At 38.8% G+C, this 25,519-nt stretch overlaps 1 protein-coding gene across 6 annotated transcripts in view; it reads left to right on the forward strand.

Moving 5' to 3' along the window:
* The window catches only part of ADIPOR2 (adiponectin receptor 2), a 138,062-nt gene extending 114,462 nt beyond the window's left edge, over positions 1-23,600 (forward strand). For all 6 annotated transcript variants that reach the window (XM_072766336.1, XM_072766334.1, XM_072766337.1 and 3 more), the window contains 6 exons: positions 8,234-8,353; positions 13,257-13,428; positions 15,884-16,070; positions 16,309-16,496; positions 18,576-18,769; positions 20,792-23,600. In XM_072766336.1, coding sequence (XP_072622437.1) covers positions 8,234-8,353; positions 13,257-13,428; positions 15,884-16,070; positions 16,309-16,496; positions 18,576-18,769; positions 20,792-20,920 — 990 coding nt within the window. In that variant the 3' untranslated portion in view covers positions 20,921-23,600. The remainder of the gene's footprint in view (positions 1-8,233; positions 8,354-13,256; positions 13,429-15,883; positions 16,071-16,308; positions 16,497-18,575; positions 18,770-20,791) is intronic.
* Positions 23,601-25,519: the final 1,919 nt, after the last annotated feature.

Genomic DNA, 25,519 nt, shown 5'->3' on the forward strand with positions numbered 1-25,519 from the left:
ATAATTTTTTAAAAGATTTTATTTATTAGAGAGCACAAGTGGGGGAGGGGCAGAGAAAGAGGAAGAAGCCGACTCCCCACTGAGCAGGGGAACCTCCTCTCCCACAACATGGGGCTTGATTCTAGGACCCTGAGGTCATGACCTGAGCTGAAGGTAGACACTTAACCAACTCAGCCACCCAGGTGCCCCCCTGATGTATAATAATTTTTTTAACTTAGTCTTTTCACAGATGGACTAAATTGAATGTAGGAGAAAAATATTTATTTTTTATTTTATTTTATTTTATTTTTTAATTTTTACTTATTTATGATAGTCACACAGAGAGAGAGAGAGAGAGAGGCAGAGACACAGGCAGAGGGAGAAGCAGGCTCCATGCGCTGGGAGCCCGATGTGGGATTCAACCCCGGGTCTCCAGGATCGCGCCCTGGGCCAAAGGCAGGCGCCAAACCGCTGCGCCACCCAGGGATCCCGAGAAAAATATTTAAAAGTGGTTTTGTACTTCAGAGCATTGACCTTTCTTTAAGTTTAGAGTAAGTCATTTGTAGAAAGCCTTATAGAATTAAATTTTATGCCTTTTTAAGGCAGCTTTGGTTTTAATCACTTAATCTTTCACAATGTCTTGTTTCTCTTCATATTTTGATGAGGATTAGAATATGACAACAGAAACAGAATATATCATGTATTTAACAATGTATGTGATCATCTTCATACAGTTGCTATTTTTGAAAGAGAGATCTTTGGGTACCGTGCTTTAGTGCCTGCTAATGGGAAATTGAAAGTCATTTCTGCTCTTGACAGGGTAGTTTAGAGTTCATATTCAAAGTCAAAGACTGTTTTACATACAGTGCCCAGGATAGGCTTTCTAAACCATTGTTGTGTGACATAACTATGAAGTTGCTCCAGTACCCTAGAGAAAGCATTTTTTAATTCTATGTTCTAGCCAGTGTTTGACACTACCCTTTATTGTTTCTTGTTATCCTCTGTCTAATCCAGGAAACTGTGTTTACTTCCATCCACTCTATGTAGCTCTCTTAATTAGTAACTCCATAGTGCTTGAACACAATAAATAGCTAATTATGGGCTAGTATTTTGGATGCTTGTTTTTTGAGGATGTATTTGTGAGTCTTCTGTTTTTGGAGGGTGAGAACTGGAGATAATACTTGATAAATTAACAGACTTAGTACTTTGTACTTCTGAATGAAACATTCTTTTATAAATACTCAAATTTTGCTGACATACTGGGATGGATATTTATCTTTACTGGGTTATGTATTTCTGACCACTGACCACATTCTGCCTCCAAAGCATATATTAGACTACTAGAGAGGAATTGTAGTTGACCCTTGAACAGTGCAGGATTAGGGTTGCTAACTTTTCAAAAATCTGTGTGTAACTTTTGACTTCCCCCAAAACTTAACTACTGGTAACCCACGGTTGATTGGAAACCTTACCATAACATATCAAGTTGATTAACACATATTTTATATATATGTATTATTATATACAGTATTATATACTGTATAAGCTAGAGGAAAGAAGTATTATTAAGAAGACCATAAAGAAGAGAAAATACATTTATGGTATTGTACTGTAAAAAATTCCTGTGTAAGTGGCTCTGTGCTATTCAAATCCACGTTCAGGTTAGCTGTATTACTTTTGGTATTTATTAAAAAAAAACTGACTTAGAAAACTGGATGTAGTTCTATATCTTAGAAATGTAATCCACAGTGAAATTGTTGCCTTACATATAGGCTTGCATTATATTGAGTTTAGTTTTTTTAGAAGCACTATTTTGGATAGAAAGGGCAGTTGTAAAAGATGAGAAGAGAAAATGTGGACAAGCAGCTTTAATGCTTTTGCAAGGTTCCAATATGCATGAGTTTCAGTTATCATGGGTTAGTTAGTTAAATGATACCAGGCCCTCAATACTATGGCTCAGATTTCACTTACTGTGGTGTATTTACTGTAATTGCACGAAGTACAAACTTTTGTGCTAGTTCTTCAGTCTTCAGTCTACAGTCTACAATCTACTGTGCAAATAGATATGCATCATGATTAGTGACCAGTCATGTCACTTCTTTGAAAGTCTTCATGACTGACTGGCTATCGTACATCTATCTTCTATTTAATGCATAAGACAACCAAGTGTACGGTTGTGTTGTTTCCCATTAATAAAACCATGTGACTTTTTACAAAAATAGATATTTAGAAGGGAAATTGGGTAATAAAGATAAAAGCAGTGAAATGAAACTGATACTGCTGCAATTGTATGTCAGAACAAACATAAATGGCTATAGAAGAAATAACCTGATTGGGATGGGAAATGTTGACCCTGCTACCACGTAAAGATATTCTAGATGTGCAGCCAGAGGGACATAGTGGGGCATACTTGTCAACATAAAGGAGTAAAGCATTTGTGACAAAAAGGATGAAGATGTCCAGAGAAGTGATATAGGCAAAAGAGTTAAATCTAAAGGAAAGCTTCTAGGAATTTCATGACATGAAAGCACAAAGAATGAAATGTTGAAAGCTGATCCAAACTTAGAATATGGACAATTTGCCAAGGCAGAGAAAAGATGCTTACTTTGTATTGTAATTTATTTGATAAGAAGGCAAGCACTGAGGCGCCTGGCTGGCTCAGTCAGTAAAGCAGGCAAAGCAGGTGACTCTTAATCTCGGGATTGTGAGTTCAAACCCTATATGGGGTATAGAGCCTACTTTAAAAAAAAAAAAAAGACCTGCACTGTTCAAATTACTCTTGGTAAGTTTTTTTTTTTTACAAATAAATACTTAATTCTCAATGTTTCTGTTGTAAAATATAGCATACTGGTTTTACTGTTTTTAAAATTTCCTTGTACATTTATAATTGACAGTTTTTAATACTTTGTTAATTTTTAAAGGTCACAGAATAGCCATTTTCCTTATTGTTTATAAGATTGCTTTACATGATTTTGGCTTGCACAGTCATTTTTAGTATCCTGCACTACTAGAAAGCAAGGCCTGCCTGTATATGTTGTCGCCTTTCAGTCAAATGTCTGTTACCTACAAAATCAGGCACTTTTATAATTAGAAAACAAGAGAGTGGAAAGACTACAGCGTGAACTTTGGAACTTGTATGGACCTGAGTTGAACTTCTTGACTGGTATTTTCTCCTCCTCTTCCTCCTCCTCCTTCTTCGTCTTCGTCGTGGTGGTGGTGGTCGTCGTCTTCTTCGTTGTCGTCTTCTTCTCTTTTTAAAGATTTTTATTTATTTATTCATGAGAGAGACAGAGCACTTGAGCCCGGGTCTCCAGGATCACAACCTGGGCTGAAGGCGGCGCTAACTGCTGAGGCACCCGGGCTTCCCTTGACTGGTATTTTCTAGTGATCTTGGGCAAATCATTTAGCCTCAGGTTCTTTGTCTGTCAGATGGTAGCTGCTCAATGAGTACTTTGTATATTTTTTGAATGAATGGTTGCCATTTAGCTTAGCTAGTGGCACTAGTAACCACTTATTGGTAAGAAGTATGAAGTATCTGATAAAGTATAATTTTTTCTGATGTGAACACATAATACTATAGTGGGTGTATAGATCTGTTATTACATAATACTGTAGTGGGTGTATAGATCTTCCGTCATCATTTCTTTTTTTTTTTTTTTTAATTTTTATTTATTTATGATAGTCACACACATAGAGAGAGAGAGAGAGAGAGAGAGAGGCAGAGACACAGGCAGAGGGAGAAGCAGGCTCCATGCACCAGGAGCCCGACGTGGGATTCGATCCCGGGTCTCCAGGATCGCGCCCTGGGTCAAAGGCAGGCGCTAAACCGCTGCGCCACCCAGGGATCCCCATCATTTCTTTAGATCAGTTTCTCTTTGGCTGTTAACATTTTAACCAGATAGTTCTTTGTTTTGGAGAACTGTCTTTTGCATTATTGGATGTTTAACAGCATCCTGGCCCCTACCTACTAGTTGCCAGTATCATTTCCTCTCCTTGTGACAAGTAAAGATGATTCTAGATATTGCCAGATGTCCTTTAGGTTGGGGGTCAGGCAAAAATGCCTCTAGTTGAGAACAACTGCTTTAGACTTTGGTAAGTATTGATTTATTTCTCTTCTTTCCTGCCTCCCTTCTTCATTGTTGCCTTCTCTCTGTTGCCAAAGTAAGTTTCTAAAAACAAATATAATTGTGTTCAGGTTGGCTCAACCTCATAATTTAAACGCTCAGCTTTGCCTACATAATAAAACCTAAAACCCTTTAATATGAAAAATCTATAGCACCTCTTTTCCTCTCTCCTGTTTTTCTTTTTGAAAACATTTTATTGGGATCCCTGGGTGGCTCAGTGGTTTATCACTCACCTTCGGCCCAGGGTGTGATCCTGGAGTCCCGGGATCGAGTCCCACATCGGGCTCCCTGCATGGAGCCTGCTTCTTCCTCTGCCTGTGTCTCTGCCTCTCTCTGTATCTCTCATGAGTAAATAAATAAAATCTTTAAAAAAAAAAAGGCATTTTTATTGAGGGATGATTTACACAAACAGTATTTTATTGAGGAATGATTTAAACACAGTAAAGTTACTCAGATCTTCATGACACTACCTACATATGATCACCACAGAACAAGATTCAGATTATTTTCATCATTTCAGAAACTTCTCTCATGCCTTTTTCAAGTCTGTAACCTCTCTCCATCTTGCTTATTCCCAGAGATAACTGTTATTCTGACTTTTACCACAATAGATTGCTTTGCTTGTTGATGGACTTAATATAAGTGGAATCATTTAGTATATACTCTTTATGATTAGCATGTTTTTGCTACTTACCCATACTCTTTTGTATGTTAGAGTTCTTTTTAATTACTGAGTAGTATTCTGTTACATAAATATGTCACACTTGTTTTTCCGTTTTCTTATTGATAGACATTTGGATTGTTTCTGGTTTTTGACTGTTACAAATAATGGTGCTATGGACCCCTGTGTCTTTTTTTTTTTTTTTAAAGAAAATTTTATCGTGGTAAAACATATAGCATAAAATTTGCCATTCTAGACATTTTTCAGCGTACAATACTGCATTCACAGTGTTGAATGACCATCACCACTATTTCCACAATTTTTCATCATCCCATACAGGAACTCTGTACCTATTGAAATACAACTCTCGGGATCCCTGGGTGGCGCAGCGGTTTGGCGCCTGCCTTTGGCCCAGGGCGCGATCCTGGAGACCCGGGATCGAATCCCACATCGGGCTCCCAGTGCATGGAGCCTGCTTCTCCCTCTGCCTGCCTCTCTCTCTCTCTCTCTCTCTCTGTCTCTCTCTGTGTACATTATGAATGTACTTTTCTTTCAATAAACGCGTATTTATCTCCAACAACAGTGTCATTAACCCTAACCTTATGGTTAGAGGTTAAACCATTCTTCTCTCTTTTATGTAGATATTGTGAGTACCTATGGAGAGAGGCATTCTATTCTCATTTTTTCTTATCTAAGTTTCTAAGATTAATTGTGTGAAATGCCCTTTCTTTTGCCAGGGAATCTGGCTTGCCTTTTTCTAGGAGTAGTCTTCTATGGATCCAAATGTATTATTAGCCTGATATTCTAAACTACTGACATTGAGTAATCCCATTGACATTTCAGACCAGTTCTTCGACTTAATTGGGTTTTACTTATGTTGGTGCAGGAAACATTTAACTAATCCTACATTATATGCTCATTTATTTGTAGTTTTATTAGAAACTGTTGGCATAATTTATTTGTAAGTTGATGTTTTAATGGTACTTTATCATTTTTATTTTATGTTTAAATTAGGCATCTTTTAAATTTTTTTGTTGAAGAAATTTTAAAGCATTAATTACTTGAGCCATAGTGAAGTATGTAACCCATTACACAGAACTGTTCTGGGGGCCGGGGCACTTAAAATCTCATTTAGGAAATGATACATTAAAAAAAAGCAAAATTCTGTCAAGCATGAAATAAAAAAGTGTAAGTAAAAAAAGAGCTGTAATTCAGATATATTCATTGTCAAATAAGGGCTACAAACTTCAGTTGCTAGAGAAGTTCAGAAGAGGAGGCAGTTGCTGTGGATTAGGTAGGGCATATATACATTCTGTGGTGAAAATTACTTATTGATTTAGAGGGGATGGAAAAATTCTAAAATATTACAGTGGTTTGTGTTGTGCCCAAGATTGCGAATCTGAGAAACCACCAAGGAGCCGTCACCGATGCAAACACACGAGGGTTTATTTACAAGCTCGAGCTTGGATCCAAGTATACCCGACACAGCGGAGCAGGGACTTGGACCCCAAAGTGGGTTACAGCTGGTTTTTTTTTTTTTTTTTTTTTTTCAGCTGGGTTTTTTATAGGCTGGTCTAGGGGATTTCCAGAAGGGATGGAAGAATTAGGCTGGTCTAGGGGATTTTCTACCATGGGTGTGGGCTCTGTTGTCTTTCTGATATGGGATTACCTGCCAAGGACAGGTAATTCTGGACATTCTGCAGTTTTTCCCAATAAAGTTCAGCTCTTATTCACAGGGGCCTAAGATGGCTGTACTTGTGCTAATGCTAAACTTTAGGTGGGATGGCCTTAATTTTTCTCGGCCTCCACAGTTTGTAGCCCTCCAAAGGGCCTAGTATGTACACAGATATATAGTATATTGTGTTAATAAAATTTCCTGAGGATGGAAGAAGCAATCTAAAAATGCTTGGTGGGAGAGGGGAGGGTGGCAGTCATGAAAGAAAGGTTGAGAAAAACTGGGCACTGAAGGACAGACAGGTAAGTTTTAGGGAAGTAATGAATGGAGGATGTTTTATAAGTAAGAATAGTAGAGAAGCAGAATCAAGATAGATTTCTTGGAGAACATAACTTTGTAACAATTGAGATTGGGTATGCAACATGTCTCACATGCTTAATATTAAGCCCCTAGTTATCTTGAACAGTGAAGAGTAGGAAAATGAAATCTTAGGATTTCTTTTTAAACATGTTCAAATTCAAGTATTGTGGTAGATTACTTATTGTGCCTACACATTCATCCTTAACAGTTTTCTGACTGGAGATAGAAAGTTACTCATTTCTTCATTCAGTCATGTTAACTTGTCCTGTTTATCTAGCTGACTCTGATACAGAAGTCCAATTAGTGCTGTCGTTTTTCACTGAGTTGTGCTATCATTTTTCAGTGAGTTGCAGAATCTCAGAATTTTAGAGAATAGGGAAGACTGTAGAGATTATTTAGCTTTATTTATTTATGATAGTCACAGAGAGAGAGAGAGGCAGAGACACAGGCAGAGGGAGAAGCAGGCTCCATGCACCAGGAGCCCGACGTGGGATTTGATCCCAGGTCTCCAGGATCGCGCCCTGGGCCAAAGGCAGGTGCCAAACCGCTGCGCCACCCAGGGATCCCGATTATTTAGTTTTAAACTCCTTATTTTAGATAGAAATGAGAAAGTTGAGGTTCATATCGAGAAATCTATATATGGTTCCATCTATATTAGTGGCAAAACCACACTTAACTACTTAGGTCTCCTGACTTCTGGTCCATTGCCCTTCTCAGTATCATTCTGTCTAAACTAGTATGAAGCTTCATCTGGAAACAGAAATCTTAATTTTATTGATTTATCCCTTAAGGTCTAACCAGATTATTTTTACTTTTTTCCTTGACTAGTCTTAACCTTGGGCAACTTATTTTAACCTCTTCGCCTAATGTTCTTTGTTAAATGGGGATAAGAATACTTACCTAATAATAATAGACTGTCAGGATTAATTTAGATAGCCTATACAAAGGCCTTTCTTTTATGCTTGGCATATCTTAAGAATTGAGTAAATTTCTTTCCTCCTCTCCCCTCCCCTCCCCCATTGTATTTACAATTATTGATTTTATATGTACCAGGTGGGGTTCTTGTTTTCCCCCTCAGCAATTTCTTGAGAGAGAGAGAGAGAGAGAATATATATATACACATATATTATATATACATATATATCTGTGAATATAATTATTAAAACAAAAAAACAAACCATTCAAGCTACTCCAGGAATTTGCTACTGAAAAAGCCATGGGAATGCTCTTGTATTTCATCTGTCTGTCAGAGAAGAATTGAATAACTGTTCATTTTTAATACTCATGATTCTATAATAAACTGACATTACTTGTTTGAGGCCTTGCTTTGACTTTAAGAGGGAATTATTTCATTATAATTTTTCAAGGTTAGTGTGTTGATAGTTTCATTTGGCTCCTGGTCTCTGTTTCTGACTTTCTGTGATTGCCTTTCAGATCTCTGAGGAACATGAGTGCAATGATGAAGCTTCTCAGGAAGATGAGGGGTTTATGGGTATGTCCCCTCTTTTACAAGCCCATCATGCTATGGAAAGAATGGAAGAATTTGTTTGTAAGGTAAGATGACAGTTTGTTATCATTTCTATGCTATATGTTTACCCCTTCCCAAACAGGAATCTTTAAGGAGAGTTGCAGTACCTTAGCTGTTGGTTTACTTTGGAGATAATCTGTGGCAAAATGGGGACAGAAACAGTCTTATAACTTTAATCCTGTTTAAGACAAAACACATTTGTTTACCTATAGTACACATGATAAAGTTGTGATAAAACTCAAATATCCATCTGGGAAACAAGTGTTTCCTGATGTAAGGTTAACATAGTAGAAGTCTTATTGATAATTCAGATAAGACAGGATCAAAGTTGGGTGTGGTTGATGCCTAGAGATAGTAAAATGCCATTTCCAAGTCCCTTGAATCTCTTCTATAGAACTGTGATGGCCAACGTGCTAATCTTTCTAAGGATTCTGTAAGTAATCAATCTGATCTTTAGATACATATTTCCCAGTTTTCATGCAGATTTAGTATTTCTAGTTCAGCTGGCATGTTTTGTCTCTATCTTATAATGCGTTATCGGATTTTTAAGGGATCTATTGTGGGCATTTTTTTCCCTTCTAAAATGGCAACTGGAATTGGAGGTTGCTTTCTTAGAGAAGAGAGTCAGGGGCTCTGGTAAGTTTAAAGCTACTTGATAATCTGACTGATGGGGACCCGGTGGGACTGATCCAAAGTCATAAGTCAGTTTATGTTAGTATGTATGAATAAATTCATTTGTTAAACATTTCTGGAGAATTCTTGATTAAATATTTAGAAAGGAATTTTTATGACTCTTAGCTTTTTTTTTTATATAGGTTTCATAGAACCAAGACTTTTTTTGCATGTAGTCTTAGATCCTGAAAACTAAATTAGGTTTTCCCACATTCACAGTGGTGGTAGAAATAATTGGGGCCAGTTGACTATAGACTACTGTACTTTGGACCTGAGGATGAGAAAACATTATAATCTGATTATAGACATTCCTTCTAAGATAAAGGGGATGCATGGAGAGTGCTGGGGGAGGGGTATACACATTTATGGATCTACTCAGAGCACAGGAAATTTTTTTTTATTTTATTTTATTTTTTATTTTTATTTTTTTTTAGAGCACAGGAAATTTTAATCAGTGTTTGAAAATTGGTGAAGAAAATGCTAAGCAGAATCATAGATTCTTTCTAGTGATTGCTGTCTCAGGAGAATTAACACACAGGGATTTTGTAAAGGAGATATTTTGTTTTTCATAAAGCAAGTTTTGTGTTAAATCTCTCAAAGTTGAATATTTAGTGTCTGGGCCATTAGGGATGTTTAATATTTACAGATCAGTGGGGAACTGTAGCTAACTTGACTGCCCTTTTATTCTCATTTTCTGAACTGAGAGTAAAGAATAAAGTAAATAAAATTTCCAGGGCAGCCCCGATGGCTCAGCGGTTTAGCGCTGCTGCCTTTAGTCTGGGGCGTGTGATCCTGGAGACCTGGGATCGAGTCCCACGTTGGGCTCCCTGCATGGAGCCTGCTTCTCCCTCTGCCTGTGGCTCTGCCTCTCTCTCCTTCTGTGTCTCGAATGAATGAATGAATGAATGAATAAATAAATAATCTTTAAAAAAAAATCCAGTGTAACAGCTAATGGGAGAATAAACAGGGCATTTGTTAGCTCCAAACTGTGATTTACTGGGGAAAAAAAAAACAAAAGTGAATGGAACACAAAATTTACTACCATTCCCTTATTATTCTTTAGCAGTTTGTCTGTGAGAGTGGACTGGAGAGGCTTCCTGTGACATGGCATTCTCCAGGTTTGCTCCGCCTACTGCAGTCATGCAATTGAGTGTACTTGAAAATTAACTGGGTCTAGTGACACAAATTTTTTTTTTTCTTTTTTTTTTTCTTTTTTTTTTAATTCTTTTTTAAAAATTTTTATTTATTTATGATAGTCACAGAGAGAGAGAGAGAGAGGCAGAGACACAGGCAGAGGGAGAAGCAAGCTCCATGCACCGGGAGCCCGATGTGGGATTCGATCCCGGGTCTCCAGGATCGCGCCCTGGGCCAAAGGCAGGCGCCAAACCACTGCGCCACCCAGGGATCCCCCAATTTTTTTTTTTCTTGGATCAGAAGCAAGTAAACAATTTTAAATGAAGTGTCCTGTGGTGGTGGTGGTATCCACTCCCTTTTGGAAAAGCTTTTCTTACAGGAATAGGGGAAATAAAAATCATTTAGTCTTTATAGAGTATCCAAGTTCCATCATGCTTTTTTTCCTCAGCCTTCAATTAAAAAGAAATGTTTGTGTATTAAAGGTCTAATATAAATCCAGTGGACCATTGCTCAGATGTTTATGCAGTGCCTTTGTCAAGCTTATAAAGGAATATGTGTTTGGCCAAGCTGTGATCCTGTTCTTTTTTTCCCTGGGGGGGTTAAAGAGGATGCCTGCTTTGGTTTGCATTTGGATCGACTCCAAGTTGAGAATTGAGGGTGCAGTGTCTGTTGAATGTGACACCAACTTCAGTATAATAATGGAAGTATAGCTCCTTGGCTCAGTTTAAACCACTAGATTGGTTGTTGAGAAACAATGGAGAGGGACGCCTGGGTGGCTCAGCAGTTAAGCATCTGCCTTTGGCTCAGGGCATGTCCTGGGATGAGTCCCACATTGGGCTCCCTGCGTGGAGTCTGCTTCTCTCTTTGCCTGTGTCTCTGCTTCTCTCTGTGTCTCTCATGAATAAGTAAATAAAATCTTTTAAATAATGGAGAAAAATTACTGACGTTATATGCAAATATAACTAGTAAAAAACTCAACATATTTTTTCTGACTACTAAAAGGGAGCATCTTGGCTGTGTGGGGTAACACTTTTCATATGGTCACAGCAGAGCTGTTTGCATATTGTGAACTGCCTTGAGGATGAAGGGATTAATTTCTCTTTTCTTCTCTCTCTTAAAAATACAGTTCTCCCAAAGTAAAACAGAATAGCATCTTGTAAAGTTAATGTTAACAATCGCTTTTTTTTTTTTTTTAAGTCTAGATTAGATAAAAGAAATTCAGTATCTTGGAATATTATCATTCTTTCCAGAAAGTCCTTTGGTAGATCTCAGTTACTTTTCCAAGTGGTAATCCTAGGGATGCCTGGGTGGCTTAGTGGTTGGGCGGCTGCCTTCGGTTCAGGTCGTGATCTGGGATTGAGGCCGGTATCAGGCTCCTGCAAAGAGCCTGCTTCTCCCTCTGCCTGTGTCTCTGCCTCTCTCTCTTTCTCTCTCTCTCTCTCTCTCTGTCTCTCTCTCTCTCTCATGAATAAATAAATCTTAAAAAAAAAGACCAACAAGTGGTAAATATTATTACCAGTAGACATTAAAAATTTAGATTAGTCTTTTGTTGGCACTATTGTATTTTATTGTATGTTACACACAAGCATGGAATGGCCAGATTATCACTAGTAACTATAGGCCTCAGGTTTTGAGTTTAGAAGGTGAGAAAAGAAGTGGGGAGGCTAGAGAGAGAGTTTTAGTAGTGTTAAGAGGGCCACTTCTGCTCTTAAATTGTTAGTTCTCCTTTGGAGTTACACAGAGGATCAGTTCTTTTACAAGTGTATTTCAAAAAGAAGGATTAAGGAGAGCAGAGAACAGGAAGACATGAAGCAAAAAGAATGGGCTCAGCTGGCAGTCACTTTGCATAGTAGAAAGAGAGCTGAGTTTGTGTTGCCTGGCCATGTTGTTTGTCACAAGAACCTAGGGAGTAGGAGTGGGGTCATTGTCTGAACCTGAAGCCTATAGGTAGATCATGTACCTGACTTTTTTCCTTATACCTTTCTGATTAGTAGAAACAAGTTAGATTAGAATTAAGTGATCCTTGTGATCTGAGCTCTCTGGGCTGAAATACATTAAAAGGAGCAGAGTGCACAGGTTGACAGGTTTTTAAGGACGGGTACCAAATTCCTGATCCCTTTTCTGTTAGGGTCTGTGAGGGAGGGACAATGAAGAAAAAGGAGAAGGGGGTGGGGTGGTGGTGATGGGACTTTTGAAGGCCCTTAACATTGAGTCTCTTTGCCATCTCTCCAGCATGAAAAGGGTGGATTAGTCACTAACTCTTACATAGATAATAGCCTTTGGAGAGGGTCAGGGTTACCTACCATCTGTGGGGTGGATGCTGGGGCTCGCTAATTCATTTATGAAGTACTCTGGGTCATTTCATTTGATTCTTATGAAGTAATCAAAGTACCATTACCCTCACTTTATAAATGAGGAAACAGACTTGGTGATTTTCTGATGAAAGTCCCTTCAACTGGTTAATGGTAGAGATCCAAGATTGTGACTCCTGTGTACTTTTTTTTTTTTAACTTCAGCATGTTTGTTGTGGTGGGAAAAGAAGGGAGAGGGAGAGAATTTAGCAGAAAGCACAAAAGTGATTTCTATATACAGGTTGGCCCTGAATGATGCAGTGGTTAAAGGTACTGACTACTTTGCAGTTGAAAATCCATGTATAACTTTTGACTCCTCCAAAACTTAACTACTAATAGCCTACTATCATCTGGGAGCCTTACTATTAGCATAAAAATTCAACACATATTTTGTACATTATATGTATTATAAACTATATTTACACTTAAAATAAGCTAGAGGAAAAAAGTAACATCATAAGGAAGAGAAAATTCATTTATAGGATGATACTGTAAAAAATCTGCATATAAGTCAACACACATAGTTCAAGCATTCAAGGGTCAACTGTAGTTCTTTTTCCACCATCAGAAATATTAAGTATAAAAACAGTCATATTTAATCTCACAGGGACATTTCAGAGTAAAGTCTGTTGTGGGTGATAAAGGAAGGGGAGTTTGTACAGGTGGACCCTACCTTTAGCCAGACTGAAATGAGTCTTGAAACTATGCTTTTAGGGCAGCCAGTGTTGCCACATTGACAAAACCACAAAGATTTTTGATACTCTTCTTCCAGGTATGGGAAGGTCGATGGCGAGTAATCCCTCATGATGTACTACCAGACTGGCTCAAGGATAATGATTTCCTTTTACATGGACATCGGCCCCCAATGCCTTCTTTCCGGGCCTGTTTTAAGAGCATTTTCAGAATACATACAGAGACAGGCAACATCTGGACACATCTTTTAGGTATGTAATGTCAGTGGTGTAATGCATTAGTGATTCACTTAAATTTTTTTTTCTATGTATTTGAGGAGAAGGATAAAACAAAAAATGTATTTGGGATCAGCCATTTTGTTTTCTGAATTTCTAATGATGCAGTTTCTTACTGGTTTATTCTGTGGTTATTCTAGTTTGCCTTCTGATTTTATTATAGCTAAGTCATAATTTTCTCTACTAGATTTTCAGATAGTGTCTTTGAACCAGGCCAAGGGAAAGGTGCTATACAAAATGTGGTATAATGTTTTAATGAACACTGTGAGGAGGATGCTTTATTTAATACAAATAAGCTGATTTTTCAAAATCATCACTTGGAATATTCACAATTAAATTTCAGTTTTGCTTGAAGTAGAATGTAATCTAATATTTTTTCCATCATAATTGCATATTAAAGATTACAGTGGGGGAAGAATAGTCATTTCAGCAAACAGTATTGGGGAAACTGAGTAATTACATGTAAAAGGGTCAAGTTGGACCTTGCCTCATTCCATTATACAATTAACTCAAAATGGATCAAAGACTTAAACATAAGGACTAAAACTATAAAACCAGTAGGTGCAAACATAGATGTAAATCTTTGTGACCTTGGATTAGGTGATAATTTCTTACAATTAACACCTAAATTTAGTACAAACAACCAAAGAAAAAATATTTTGGACTTTCTCGAAATTAAAAATTTTATATGTCAAAGGACATTATCAAGAAAGTGTAAAGGTAACCCACAGAATGGGAGAAAATGCTTGCAAATCATATATCTGATGAGGATCTAGTAAATAACTTCTACAACTAAACAATAAAAGGACAACCCAGTTTAAAAAATGGGTAAAGCATACAAATAGACATTTCTCCAAAGATCTACAAATGGCCAGTATACACATGAAAAGATGCTCAAGTGTCAACTCTATTTCAATTAAAAAAAAAAAAGAAGAACAAAAAGTGGATGCTCAACATCATTAGTCATTTTGGAAAATGCAAATCAAATACTTTGAAAATTGTAATGAGATACCACTTCACACACTAGAATGGCTATAATCAAGAAAATGGAAAGTAACAAGTTTTGGCAAGGATACAGAAAAATTACAACTTTGATACTTTTCTATTAGGGATGAAAATGGTACATACAGCCTTTATGGAAAGTAGTTTGACAGTTCCTCAAAAAGTTAAACAGAGTTATCAGTAGTTCTGCTTCTTAATTATGTACTCAAGAGAATTGAAAACATGTTCATACAAAAACATGTATACAAATGTTTTCTGCAACATTATCTATAATAGTTAAAAAGTAGAAACAACTGAAACATCTTTTAGCTGGTGAATGGATGAATAAAATGTTGTATATCCCTGCAAATGAAATATTATAAAAAGAGATGAAGTACTAATATGTGCTACAGTGTGGGTGAGCCTTGAAACATGCCAGACACAAAAGGCCACATACTGTATAATCCATACACATGAAATGCCCAGAATGTGAAGATCCATAGAGACAGAAAGTAGATTATTGGTTGTCTAGGGCTGGGAGTAGTAGGGAGTGGGAGATGAATGCAGTAGGTATGGGCTTCTTTTTGGTGTGATGAAGATATTCTGAAATTAAATAATAGAGATGGTTGCACAGCCTTGTGAAAATTTTTTTGTGGCTTACCCCATTTGACTTACATTTCATATCACACATTTGATTTCTGTTATGTCCCCAAATTTCTACCTGCTAGTATAGTGAGAACAGAATAGAGTGTCAAATCCAGTTCATTGCTAGTGTCTAACTCAAAGGTAAAAGTTTTATTAAATAGAACAGTCACTTACCACATGTTTAACTTCTTAATTTCTGTCCTTGTGTTAAGTGACCCTTTCCCTAAGCAGTAAGAACATGTATCTTACTGTGAAGAAAGGCAGTTTAAAAACTGGTCATGAAATAGCATGAGTAGGCATTTTATTGTCCTTAACTCGAATCTATGGGACCAACTGGTGAGGACCAGAGAAGCATAATGTTCCCTGACAGCTATTGGTAGAGGAAAGGTGTATTTCTTGACAGAGTTTGGAGGTATTAGAATTCATTGCAAAAGCAAACACAAAATGGATCTGTGAAAACTGGGTTCCAACATATATGCCAAAAACTTTCTAAATGAAATTTTATACTAGATCTAGAGGTAGAAGTAGACTAATTTAGCAGCATTGTCTGGTTTTTGGATTATGTTCTTAGATAAATAAATTATTATTTTCTGTACACTCAGTTTATAAAGCCCAGGAGTATATGGTACCAGCAGTGTTTGAAGTGGACCAAAATTTTGGATAAGCTTTAGTTATTTGGAAAATCTTTCTCATGGAGTTTTTGATTCAGGTATCATTCATGATTGTGAAGGACTGAGGATGTCATCAACACACAACACTGTTGTTGACAAGGATCATTTTTTCTCTCCCTGTCCTCCTTTCATAGGTTGTGTATTCTTCCTGTGCCTGGGGATCTTTTATATGTTTCGCCCAAACATCTCCTTTGTGGCCCCTCTGCAGGAGAAGGTGGTCTTTGGATTATTCTTCTTGGGGGCCATTCTCTGCCTTTCTTTTTCATGGCTCTTCCACACAGTCTACTGCCACTCAGAAGGGGTCTCCCGGCTCTTCTCTAAGTAAGTATCAGAAAGTCTACGTTGTAATCAAATATTAGAGTTGGGGAAAAACATCCAGCACAGTTGTCAGAATTCCTGATACTATCTGATGGGAACTTAAAAACATTTTTTAAATTAAAGCAGGCATCCCTGTTTGCCTCTTGTCTGTTAGTGCTAGCTCATGTCATAGGGGATCAATTGGAACCTGTAGTGGGCCATACTTTTTAACATCACATGAATTTTTCTTTTCTTATTTTAGATTGGATTACTCTGGTATTGCTCTTCTGATAATGGGAAGTTTTGTTCCATGGCTTTATTATTCTTTCTACTGTAATCCACAACCTTGCTTCATCTACTTAATTGTCATCTGTGTGCTGGGCATTGCAGCCATTATAGTTTCTCAGTGGGACATGTTTGCTACCCCTCAGTATCGAGGAGTAAGAGCAGGTAAGAGATATGAAGGTTTTACATTGGACATTCCATTTATTTACCAGTCACTTATTAAAGGTCTACATGCCAAGTCCTGTGCTATGTACTTGTGATGCAAAGATAAATAAGTCATAGTTCCTGTTCTTCAGGGGCTTTAATGTAGTAGTGTTCATTAGTTGTCTTAAAGTGCTTAGAGTTGAGGGGCATGGTGAGCTTTATTGGCCAATGTAATTCACTAGAGTTTATGCCCATAAGGCAGTGGTTCTGTAACCTTTGTAAAAAAAAAAAAAAAAATGATTACTCTTTCTCAGCTTGGAGTGTACTTTTTAGTGATTGATTCTTTTGTTGTTGTCATTCTTTGTTTTGTATTTTTATTTGAAAATGTGTACTGCTTAGGTAAATAAGACTCCACAATTGTATTCTGTTAAAGTGAGCACCATATATCTCTTCTAATGTAGGGATAAGGAGGCTTTTTATATTTAGGATCATGCCTGTTTCTCTGGAGATCATATGGAAAGCCAAAAGCCTCAAGTTGAACCTTCCTCTAGGAGTGGGGAGTTCACAGAGATATGTTTTTGTTTCTTTCAGTGGACCGAGGACTCCTTATAGCCAGGGCCATGTCTTTCAGTGTTCTGTCCTCAGTATCAAACTTGGTGCCTATTGAGAATGAACAAGTATTAGTAAAAGGAGTATTTTTCCTTTTGACCTTTTTTAAAAGAAAATCTCATATTAAAATCCAAGCCATGGTTCATCTGCAGCTACCTAGAAGGTTAGAAGTAAGAATTTAACTTCTTGTTAATGACTGCAATAGTCTACCCACTTAGGTTTTTAAGTGATTATATAAGTAGAGAAGCAGTGGTCAGGGTTGGCTTCCAGTACTACTTAACTGTGGTGCTAAGCCTGCTTCAGCCCAGGAGATAAGAGTACAGCTGAATGTTCTACTGTGGTACACATCAGAAGAACCAAGTTCCTGAGCTTTTGACTTCTAGAATGGTAGACAAGACCACTAGAGCCTTTGTTTAGCATGTGGAGGAAAATAGCAAGTGAAACAGGATCATGAGGATTTTTCTTTAGTGAGGAATAGAAGTAGGAAAAGGTTTTTATTTAGCCCTGCTTCATTCCCTTCTTTTATGAGAGGAACATTGCCATTTTCCTCTTCTCTTACAGATGCCCATTATTTATTTGTATGTGCATGTATATGTATTGTTGTATACCAACACCTTATTAGGTCATGTCCAAAGCAAGTAACGGGCTCCTTGTCTTGTATTTTGAGAGTTAAGTGTCATGTTTAACTCCCTATGTCAGAATGTAGGAGCAGTTACTGGCTGTAGCATATGAGGTGTTCCTTTGGTGGTTTGATTGACACAGATTTGTGTATATACTCATAAATTCACAGTCATATTATTCAACTTCTAAAAACTTAACACTCCATTTGCAACAGTGATTTTTTTTTAATTTTATTGTAGTTCACTTAAAAAAAATTGCTAATCTAAATTCACTTAGTTGATCTTATAACCTAGGTCATATCAAGAAGTTTGAAAAACACTTCTGTAGATAGTTTTGAAGGCAGTGGGGCTGTGGTGGAATGATTCTGATAGATTTCTGTACCGGATTGGTACTTTTGGGCCTGGGAGCATTCATAACCGCACCCCCCCCTCCATTGCCACCCCCACCAGTCCATGCCACTCCAACCCAGGAATGTCTGTTCCTTTAAAGGAGAGATAAAATGTGTGAAATTGCTTTGTATTGCAATATGTGTCTATAAAGAGGAATCATTTAGGAAAGTCTAAACTCCTAGAGCTGTGTATTCCTCAAACACTTAGCAACACATATCTAAACCCTTTGAGGACTGCTGACTTGTTAAGCTTCTCTTAGTGGGAGGCTCCTTGGATTTGTAAATCGATCTATCATTTAGAACATATCTGTGCTGTCTGGGGTGGCAGTATCCTCAGAGTTTGAAGAACCTTCCTTTCCCTTTCAAACAAGCATCATACTTGAAATACTCAGCTTATAGAATTACTAGTACTGTGCTGTAATATTGACTTCTTCCTCATTTGTCTTGTGCATTTTTACTTTATTTTATTCTTGTGATTGTAGGAGTATTTTTGGGCCTTGGTCTGAGTGGAATCATTCCTACCTTGCACTATGTCATCGCGGAGGGGTTCCTGAAGGCAGCCACCATAGGGCAGATCGGCTGGCTCATGCTAATGGCCAGCCTCTACATCACAGGCGCCGCTCTCTATGCTGCCCGCATCCCTGAGCGCTTCTTTCCTGGCAAATGTGATATCTGGGTAAGTAGGACCAGGAGCAGTTAGTATGCACACGTATATATCTGTTAGTGTGTACACGTATATATCTGTTAGTGTGTATTGGCAGACCGGGAAGTAAAATACTGGAAAAAGGTTTAGACTAAAAATTGAGAGACCTGTATTTTAGTTGTAACTCTTCTTCATTAAGTTATGTTTCTCAGGACACTAAGTACAGTGATGATTAACATTTACTGAGCACTGACTTGGTGGCTGGTATGGTACTGTATGAACACTTTACACAGATTACCTCATTTAATACGTTGGTCCTGTGATACGACAAATATCAATGTTTTCATTTTAAGGATTAGGAAATGAAGCTTAGGGGGATTAGTAACTTGTCCAACATTAGAACAAATTATAACTGGTAGGAGTGGAATTTGAATCAGGCTAGTCTAATATCAGAGTCTATGCTCCTTTATACTACATTGAACTGGCAAGGCATTTAGTTTGTTTTAGTTTCCTCATTTAGAAAATGAGGGTGATGGACTAGATTGTTTGCCAGAGTCCTTTTTGATACTAAAATCCAATGATTTGTAATGAGAGATCGTGTATACATGTGTTGGTTGCAAGAGGAGGGAGAGCTAACTAGATTGTGGTTAAGAGAGAGCGAAAGAGAAGTAGAAAAGAAATGTAAGGGACCAATAGGTGGGATATTTTGTAATTGATGATGTCCTGAAAGATTTTCAGTAGGTACAGAATTGCGGAATTGTTTGATTATGAAGTCACTTTTGGAATTCTGTTCCTCTACCTGTTGCTGATCATTGTAGACTAAACTGATCACCTAGTCTTCGAAGTTCAATTTAGCCCTCCATAAAATGAAGATAATGCTAATTTAGGCAATCTGTTCAGGTTCAAATTAGTTAATTTGTCTTTTGGAGATTGCCTCATCATCATATTGACATTGATTGTGGAAATATTTCTCCCCCTACTTTTTTGGGAGAATGAATCCCCTTTGATTTCCAGGGAAGCATTTCCTGAGATGTGGCTCCTTCTTGTTGCACCTCTAAAATCAGTATTTTTTTCTTGATGAATACTGTTTTGCAGCTGTACTTTTTCATTTTGAGATGATAATAGAATAGTAGAATTTTTGAAGTATGTTTGGTTCACTGAGCAATCAATAAACCCCTTTTAAGAAATGAACTAGCATTCAACAGATTGAATCAGAAAAAAATACTAATGTGCTTATAGACCAGCTTCTGATTTGAGAAGGAAGGAAAAGGGCCAGCTTTGCTGGCCTTTTGATATAGGATGTCATTTGTGTAATTCTGGAGTCTTAGAGCTAAGGAGACATGTTTTAATCATCTACCTAATCCTGGAAATCCCTTTAGTTTTTCTTTCTTTTTTTTTTTTTTTTTTTACATTTTTTTCTTTTTTCTTTTTCTTTTTTTTTTTTTCTTTATGATAGTCTCACACACACACACACACACACAGAGAGAGAGGCAGAGACACAGGCAGAGGGAGAAGCAGGCTCCATGCACCAGGAGCCCAACGTGGGATTCGATCCCGGGTCTCCAGGATCGCGCCCTGTGCCAAAGGCAGGCGCCAAACCGCTGCGCGACCCAGGGATCCCCCCTTTAGTTTTTCTGAGAGAGAAAGCACATTTAAATTGGCCATAGCTTTGTGCTTTACTTAGGCCATGATAAAAACCTCCTTCAGCAGAGAGGAAAACCTCCCCCTGTCTGACTAGCCCACAGGTAGGCACAGAGGGATCTTTGGGCCTTTGTAGTCTGTTGGCAAGAGTGTGTTTATGCCATTTGCCCCTGAGTTCACCAGATACTCCTGTGTTATGTGTACACGTCTTCATGGTTAGAATTTAGTGGCAGCACCTTGACTTTTTTGGGGACAGAATGTGATACGCCCAGTGGATATTCCAAGATCTGTGGACACCTTGAATTTGAGCTCTTGTCACCTAAATTCCCTGCCTTGCTCAGCACAAATGGCGTGAAGACTCTTTAGCAGACTTTAATAATGAATGGATTTCTCCCCCCTCCCCCTTGCCTCTAGTTTCACTCTCATCAGCTATTTCACATCTTTGTGGTGGCGGGCGCGTTTGTTCACTTCCACGGCGTCTCGAACCTCCAGGAGTTCCGTTTCATGATTGGTGGAGGCTGCAGCGAAGAGGACACACTGTGACACCTTCCGTGAGCCAGGGACCCTGAACAGAGCCTGTAGCATCTGCAGGCCTCCCTTTCCGGCCATTGAGGCCAGTGCCAGAAGAGCCCTGAAACTTTGACAGCCTCATGGGCTTTGTGATGCTCCCGGGGCTCCACCTGGTACACGACTGAGAAGAGAAAAACAAATAAACCATACCTCAAAGGATGAAGTGCGTCAGTTTGGAGACAAGGAGAAATGACCCAAACCTTGACTTGTATTTGGGATTTCCTGATTGAGGGTTTTGCACGACCTGGGCAAACTGGCTTCTGATCCGTGTCACATTATTTTGTAGAAGATTGGGAACACAGTTTAGCTGGTGGTTTGTTCTTCTCCCTTTCTCTCTCCTTAATCAGTAATACAAACCAATTTAGGTGAACATTTATATCCTATTAAAGGGTGGGAATGTGATTTTAGATGCTCTTTTGAAAGAACAAAGAAATTAATGTAAATAAGATTTCTAACTTACTGTTTAAATAAGAATTTATATAAATGTTTAAAACATAGGGGTAGGGGAGGGAGGGGAATTTTTGTATAGAATGAAACATGCAAGTACCACACACTGTTTCAATTTTGCACAAAGTGACTGTAGGAAGATCAGGTGATGGCCCCAGAATGTATAATGCCTTGGTGCACCAAGGTGCCTTCTAAAGGCTGGCATACCTTGGACCCTGCGGGGCAGAAAGTACAGCCCCGGCCCATTGATTGCTTGACCACTCTCATGTTTGAGAGCCTTTGGGAATCCCGAGGTAGAGGGAAGCTGTATGTGTTTCTCAGTGGAAGCAGCATGTGAATGGCTGACAGGATGTGTTAGATAAAGGCTCTAGTTAAGGTATCGTTTGAGAGACTGGTTTTCTGTGCTGAGAGTGACTCCTTCTAAAGAGTAGAGCCATTTACTTGGGAAAGTTAATTATGCCAGCAAAGGGGTAATGAAGACAGTGGGAGGAGCTCTGGAAATGTTAGCATAGAGGCTGATCTAATTACTTACTGGCTTCCTATTCAATTTTGTGGTGACTTTTATCTACAGAAATGTGACAGTTTTCCAGATCTTTGCTGTGGAGCTCTGGAACGTCCCCAAAATATCCTTTTGTTACAGTCACTGCCCTAATTACCCTTCCTCCTCCTGGGAATACAAATGGACCTGACATCATAGTTCCTGGCATGGAGCCAACCACAAAAGAGATTCCCCTTGTCCAGGTGCCTCCTGAGCTCATTTACATAGGTTGGAAGAATGCTTCCTTTGGATCAGGAAAGGTGAATTGCACCTCTGACACTACTGTCTTAGTAAGCCTAGTTGTGACACACATATTGGCTGTCTTTAAACAAGAAAGCCAGTAGAACTCTTGTAAAGCAAGGTCCAGTCCCACCATGGAGTTATCAGTATTCCCTGAACCCCAGTTTTTGAGGATAGCATGGTGGGAAGTTTTAAAAGAAAGTTGGATCTTTCAGGGAGTCTTATACAGTCCTTAAGCTATATCTTTAAAGAGCTGCTGAAAGTAGGAAAAAGGTTACTCATACCCCAGAGGTACCATAGAATTCTAATCTTGGCTCATAGGCAAACCACCAAAATAGCACTTGAGTCTAAGGTTATTTGCTGTCATCCAAGACTTCAGGTGATTGAGTTACATCTGGGGATTGTAGGTTTTAGAGCTAAACATTGAAGCCCTGTGCCTGGGGGCTGGCATCCTCAAATAGGTGTTTGGTGTATGGATAGGGTCTCCTGTCCAGTAGTGTTTTCTTGGTCATTAACTTCCTTTCTCTTCCCTTCTAATCTCCCAGCTTTTGCTGGGAGAAAGAATCCATTGTAGAACTTGGGAAGAACTTAAAGAGTTTTTTGGTTCTGGATAAAGTCACTGCCTGGAGGCTAGGGGACCCAGCAAAAGACTTGTGTGAACTGATGGAGTGCCTGACAGAATAAAGAACAGTATTACTCTCTTTGGTCAGTGGCCATCTGGAAGGAAAGACAGTCTCATGGAAGCAACAGCACATATCAGAAGCCAGACTTACTTTTCGGTCATGCATTTTGGGATACAGGGTATAAGATGCAGCCCTGTAACAACACCAACAGAAGTAGTAGTTTCTGGGCCCAGTCACCCCACACCCCAAAGGAGGAGCTGAATCTGGTTCAACATAGCACAAACTGTTAGGAAAAATGAAATTAACATCAATGATATGTAGTCCAGTAAAAATCTCCCTCTTTAGGGTGTGTGTGCGTGTGTGTGTGTGTGTGTGTGTGTGGGTGGGTGGGTGTGTGTGCGCGCCCATTTATATGTGTGTGTCTATGTGCAACTCACTACCAACAGCCTCACTGTGCACTTGGTCTTCACAGTGCTCGCTGAGAACTCTCACCAGGTTGGCGCCTGAATGCCTTACTCTCAGCATCAGAGGCTGGCTTGCTCTGTGCAGATTTTTAATTTTCTTTGTTGGCCCTGGGCTGGTTAGGACCTCTACAGCTTCGTTCTTTCACCATTAAATAGTGGCCTTTTTCAGTATTTCCTCCCTTTCCCTTTATAAAATGCTGAAGCCACAAAGCACATTTTTGGGGATCATAGAAGGTTGGGGTTCCAGAAAGGCCTCTTGTGTGATGGTTCCATTCACCATGGGATTTCCCTTACTCGCTGTATTCTCAACTTCTAATAAAAAGAACCAAATGGAATATGAACTTATGTCGTGTGCTTTTTTATTGCCTCAGCTTAAACACTGAAGCTTAAGAAATTTTCAGACTCCTCCCCCCATTCTGAATGCACAAATCAAAGGATTTATGCCTAACTCACATTTCCCCAACCTTTCCCTCTTTTTTAAAAAAGATTTTATTTATGTATTTATTTCAGAGAGAGCACAAGCAGGGGGAGTGTAGAGGAAGAAGCAGCTCCCCCTGAGCAGGGAGCCCCATGTGGGCTCAGTCCCAACACCCTGGGATCATGACCTGAGCCAAAGGCAGATGCTTAATCACTGAAACCACCCAGGAGCCCCTCAACCTCTCTTAAGCTTTCATTACAGCTGGAACCAGGTTTAGAATGGAGAGGAGAGCTGACTCCAAGGGGCAGTTCTTAATTTATGATTAAAGTTTGTAAGTATAATACCTAACATAATGGACACTTTATGTGAAGGTGTCTCAGATACTTGTAACCACCTCCCTGTTAACTGATCAGCATTACTCATTTCCTAAGTGAGGAGACTGAAGCTTGGAAAAACCAAGTGTGACTTTTGTGCCAGCAATCTTTACAAAGAAGAGAGTTTGGAATAAATAATCTAATGTGTGTTGATTTAAAGTTTTGGGGTTTGTTAACCTTTTGTGTAATTTAAGGAATCCCAACCCCTTTGCCTTAGGTAAATTGTTTTTGCAGGGGAATTTCCAGTATTTGAATTCTCATTTCTTATTTTTTTTAAAGATTAATTTATTTTAGAAAGAGCACGAGCGGGAGAGGGAGAGTGAGAATCTCAAGCAGTCTCCCGCTAAGCATGGAGCAGGAGGCAGGGCTCAACCTCATGACTCTGAGATCACAACCTGAGCTAAAACCCAAGAGTTGGATGCTTAACCAGCTGCATCACCCAGGCTTCCTGAATTGTCATTTTTAATTGTAGATACAACTTTAGGGTTTCCCCATATATTATCCGGGTATAGAACCTTGGATCGCATTCTGCTCCTTTGAGGCCTTTACAAAGAGCCACTTGATTTTTTTCCAATTTTTGTTTTTCCCTTAAAAACTGTATGCCTTCCTTTTCTCACGTGGTGTCCATGGGTATTGTAAAGGAAATTAAGGACAAGTTTGAACCTTGACTTCATAGAATGCTAGTGCTCTGGGTTTCCTAAAGAAGCCCTTGGGCAGTATTGTTTACAATTATCCTAGAAATATCCTTGTCTCTAGAGAATATTTTGCTTCAGTTACAGTATGTTTGGTGTTTTCCTTCCCTCATTAGTCATCGACTATTGGCCACCACTCCTTGTGTCCTTACGTACAAGGTTTTTCTGCCTTCAGCAACGTGACTTGGTAAAAAACAAAGATGTCAATCTGACTTCATAACTTATACTTGAGATGGCCTGGAGCAGGGATCAGGGAAACTAAGGAAGCAGGGAACCTAGCTGCACAAATGTGAAAGCCTCTCATGATAGCACATCTCATTGCTGCCTTGGCTATGCTGACTTAAAACAAGAAGTAGGGTCAGGGTCAGGGTCAGGTTCTGCCATATGCCAGGGACATAGGCAAGAGGTCGTTTATTTCCCTACTCTCGCTTTTCTCATCAATTTTTCTCCTTTTCTCACCTTTTAAAATGGGCTTATATGGGACACGTGGGTGGCTCAATGGTTGAGCCTTTGGCCCAGGTCAGGTCGTGATCCCGGGGTCCCGGGATCGAGTCTCATATTGGGTTCCCCGCAGGGAGCCTGCCTATGTTTCTGCCTCTCTCTCTGTGTCTCTCATGAATAAATAAAATCTTTAAAAAATAAAAGAAAGTAGGCTTATATTCTTTGCATCTTTCCCTGAGATCAACATTTCTCAAAATTTCCATAGTGATTGGCTGTCGTTTCTACCAAACTCTTGCTCGAATTCCTCCCTGCTGTGACCCTCCCCCCTCCCCATA

This window comes from Vulpes vulpes, chromosome 8 (genome assembly GCF_048418805.1).
Source record: "Vulpes vulpes isolate BD-2025 chromosome 8, VulVul3, whole genome shotgun sequence".
NCBI lineage: Eukaryota > Metazoa > Chordata > Mammalia > Carnivora > Canidae > Vulpes > Vulpes vulpes.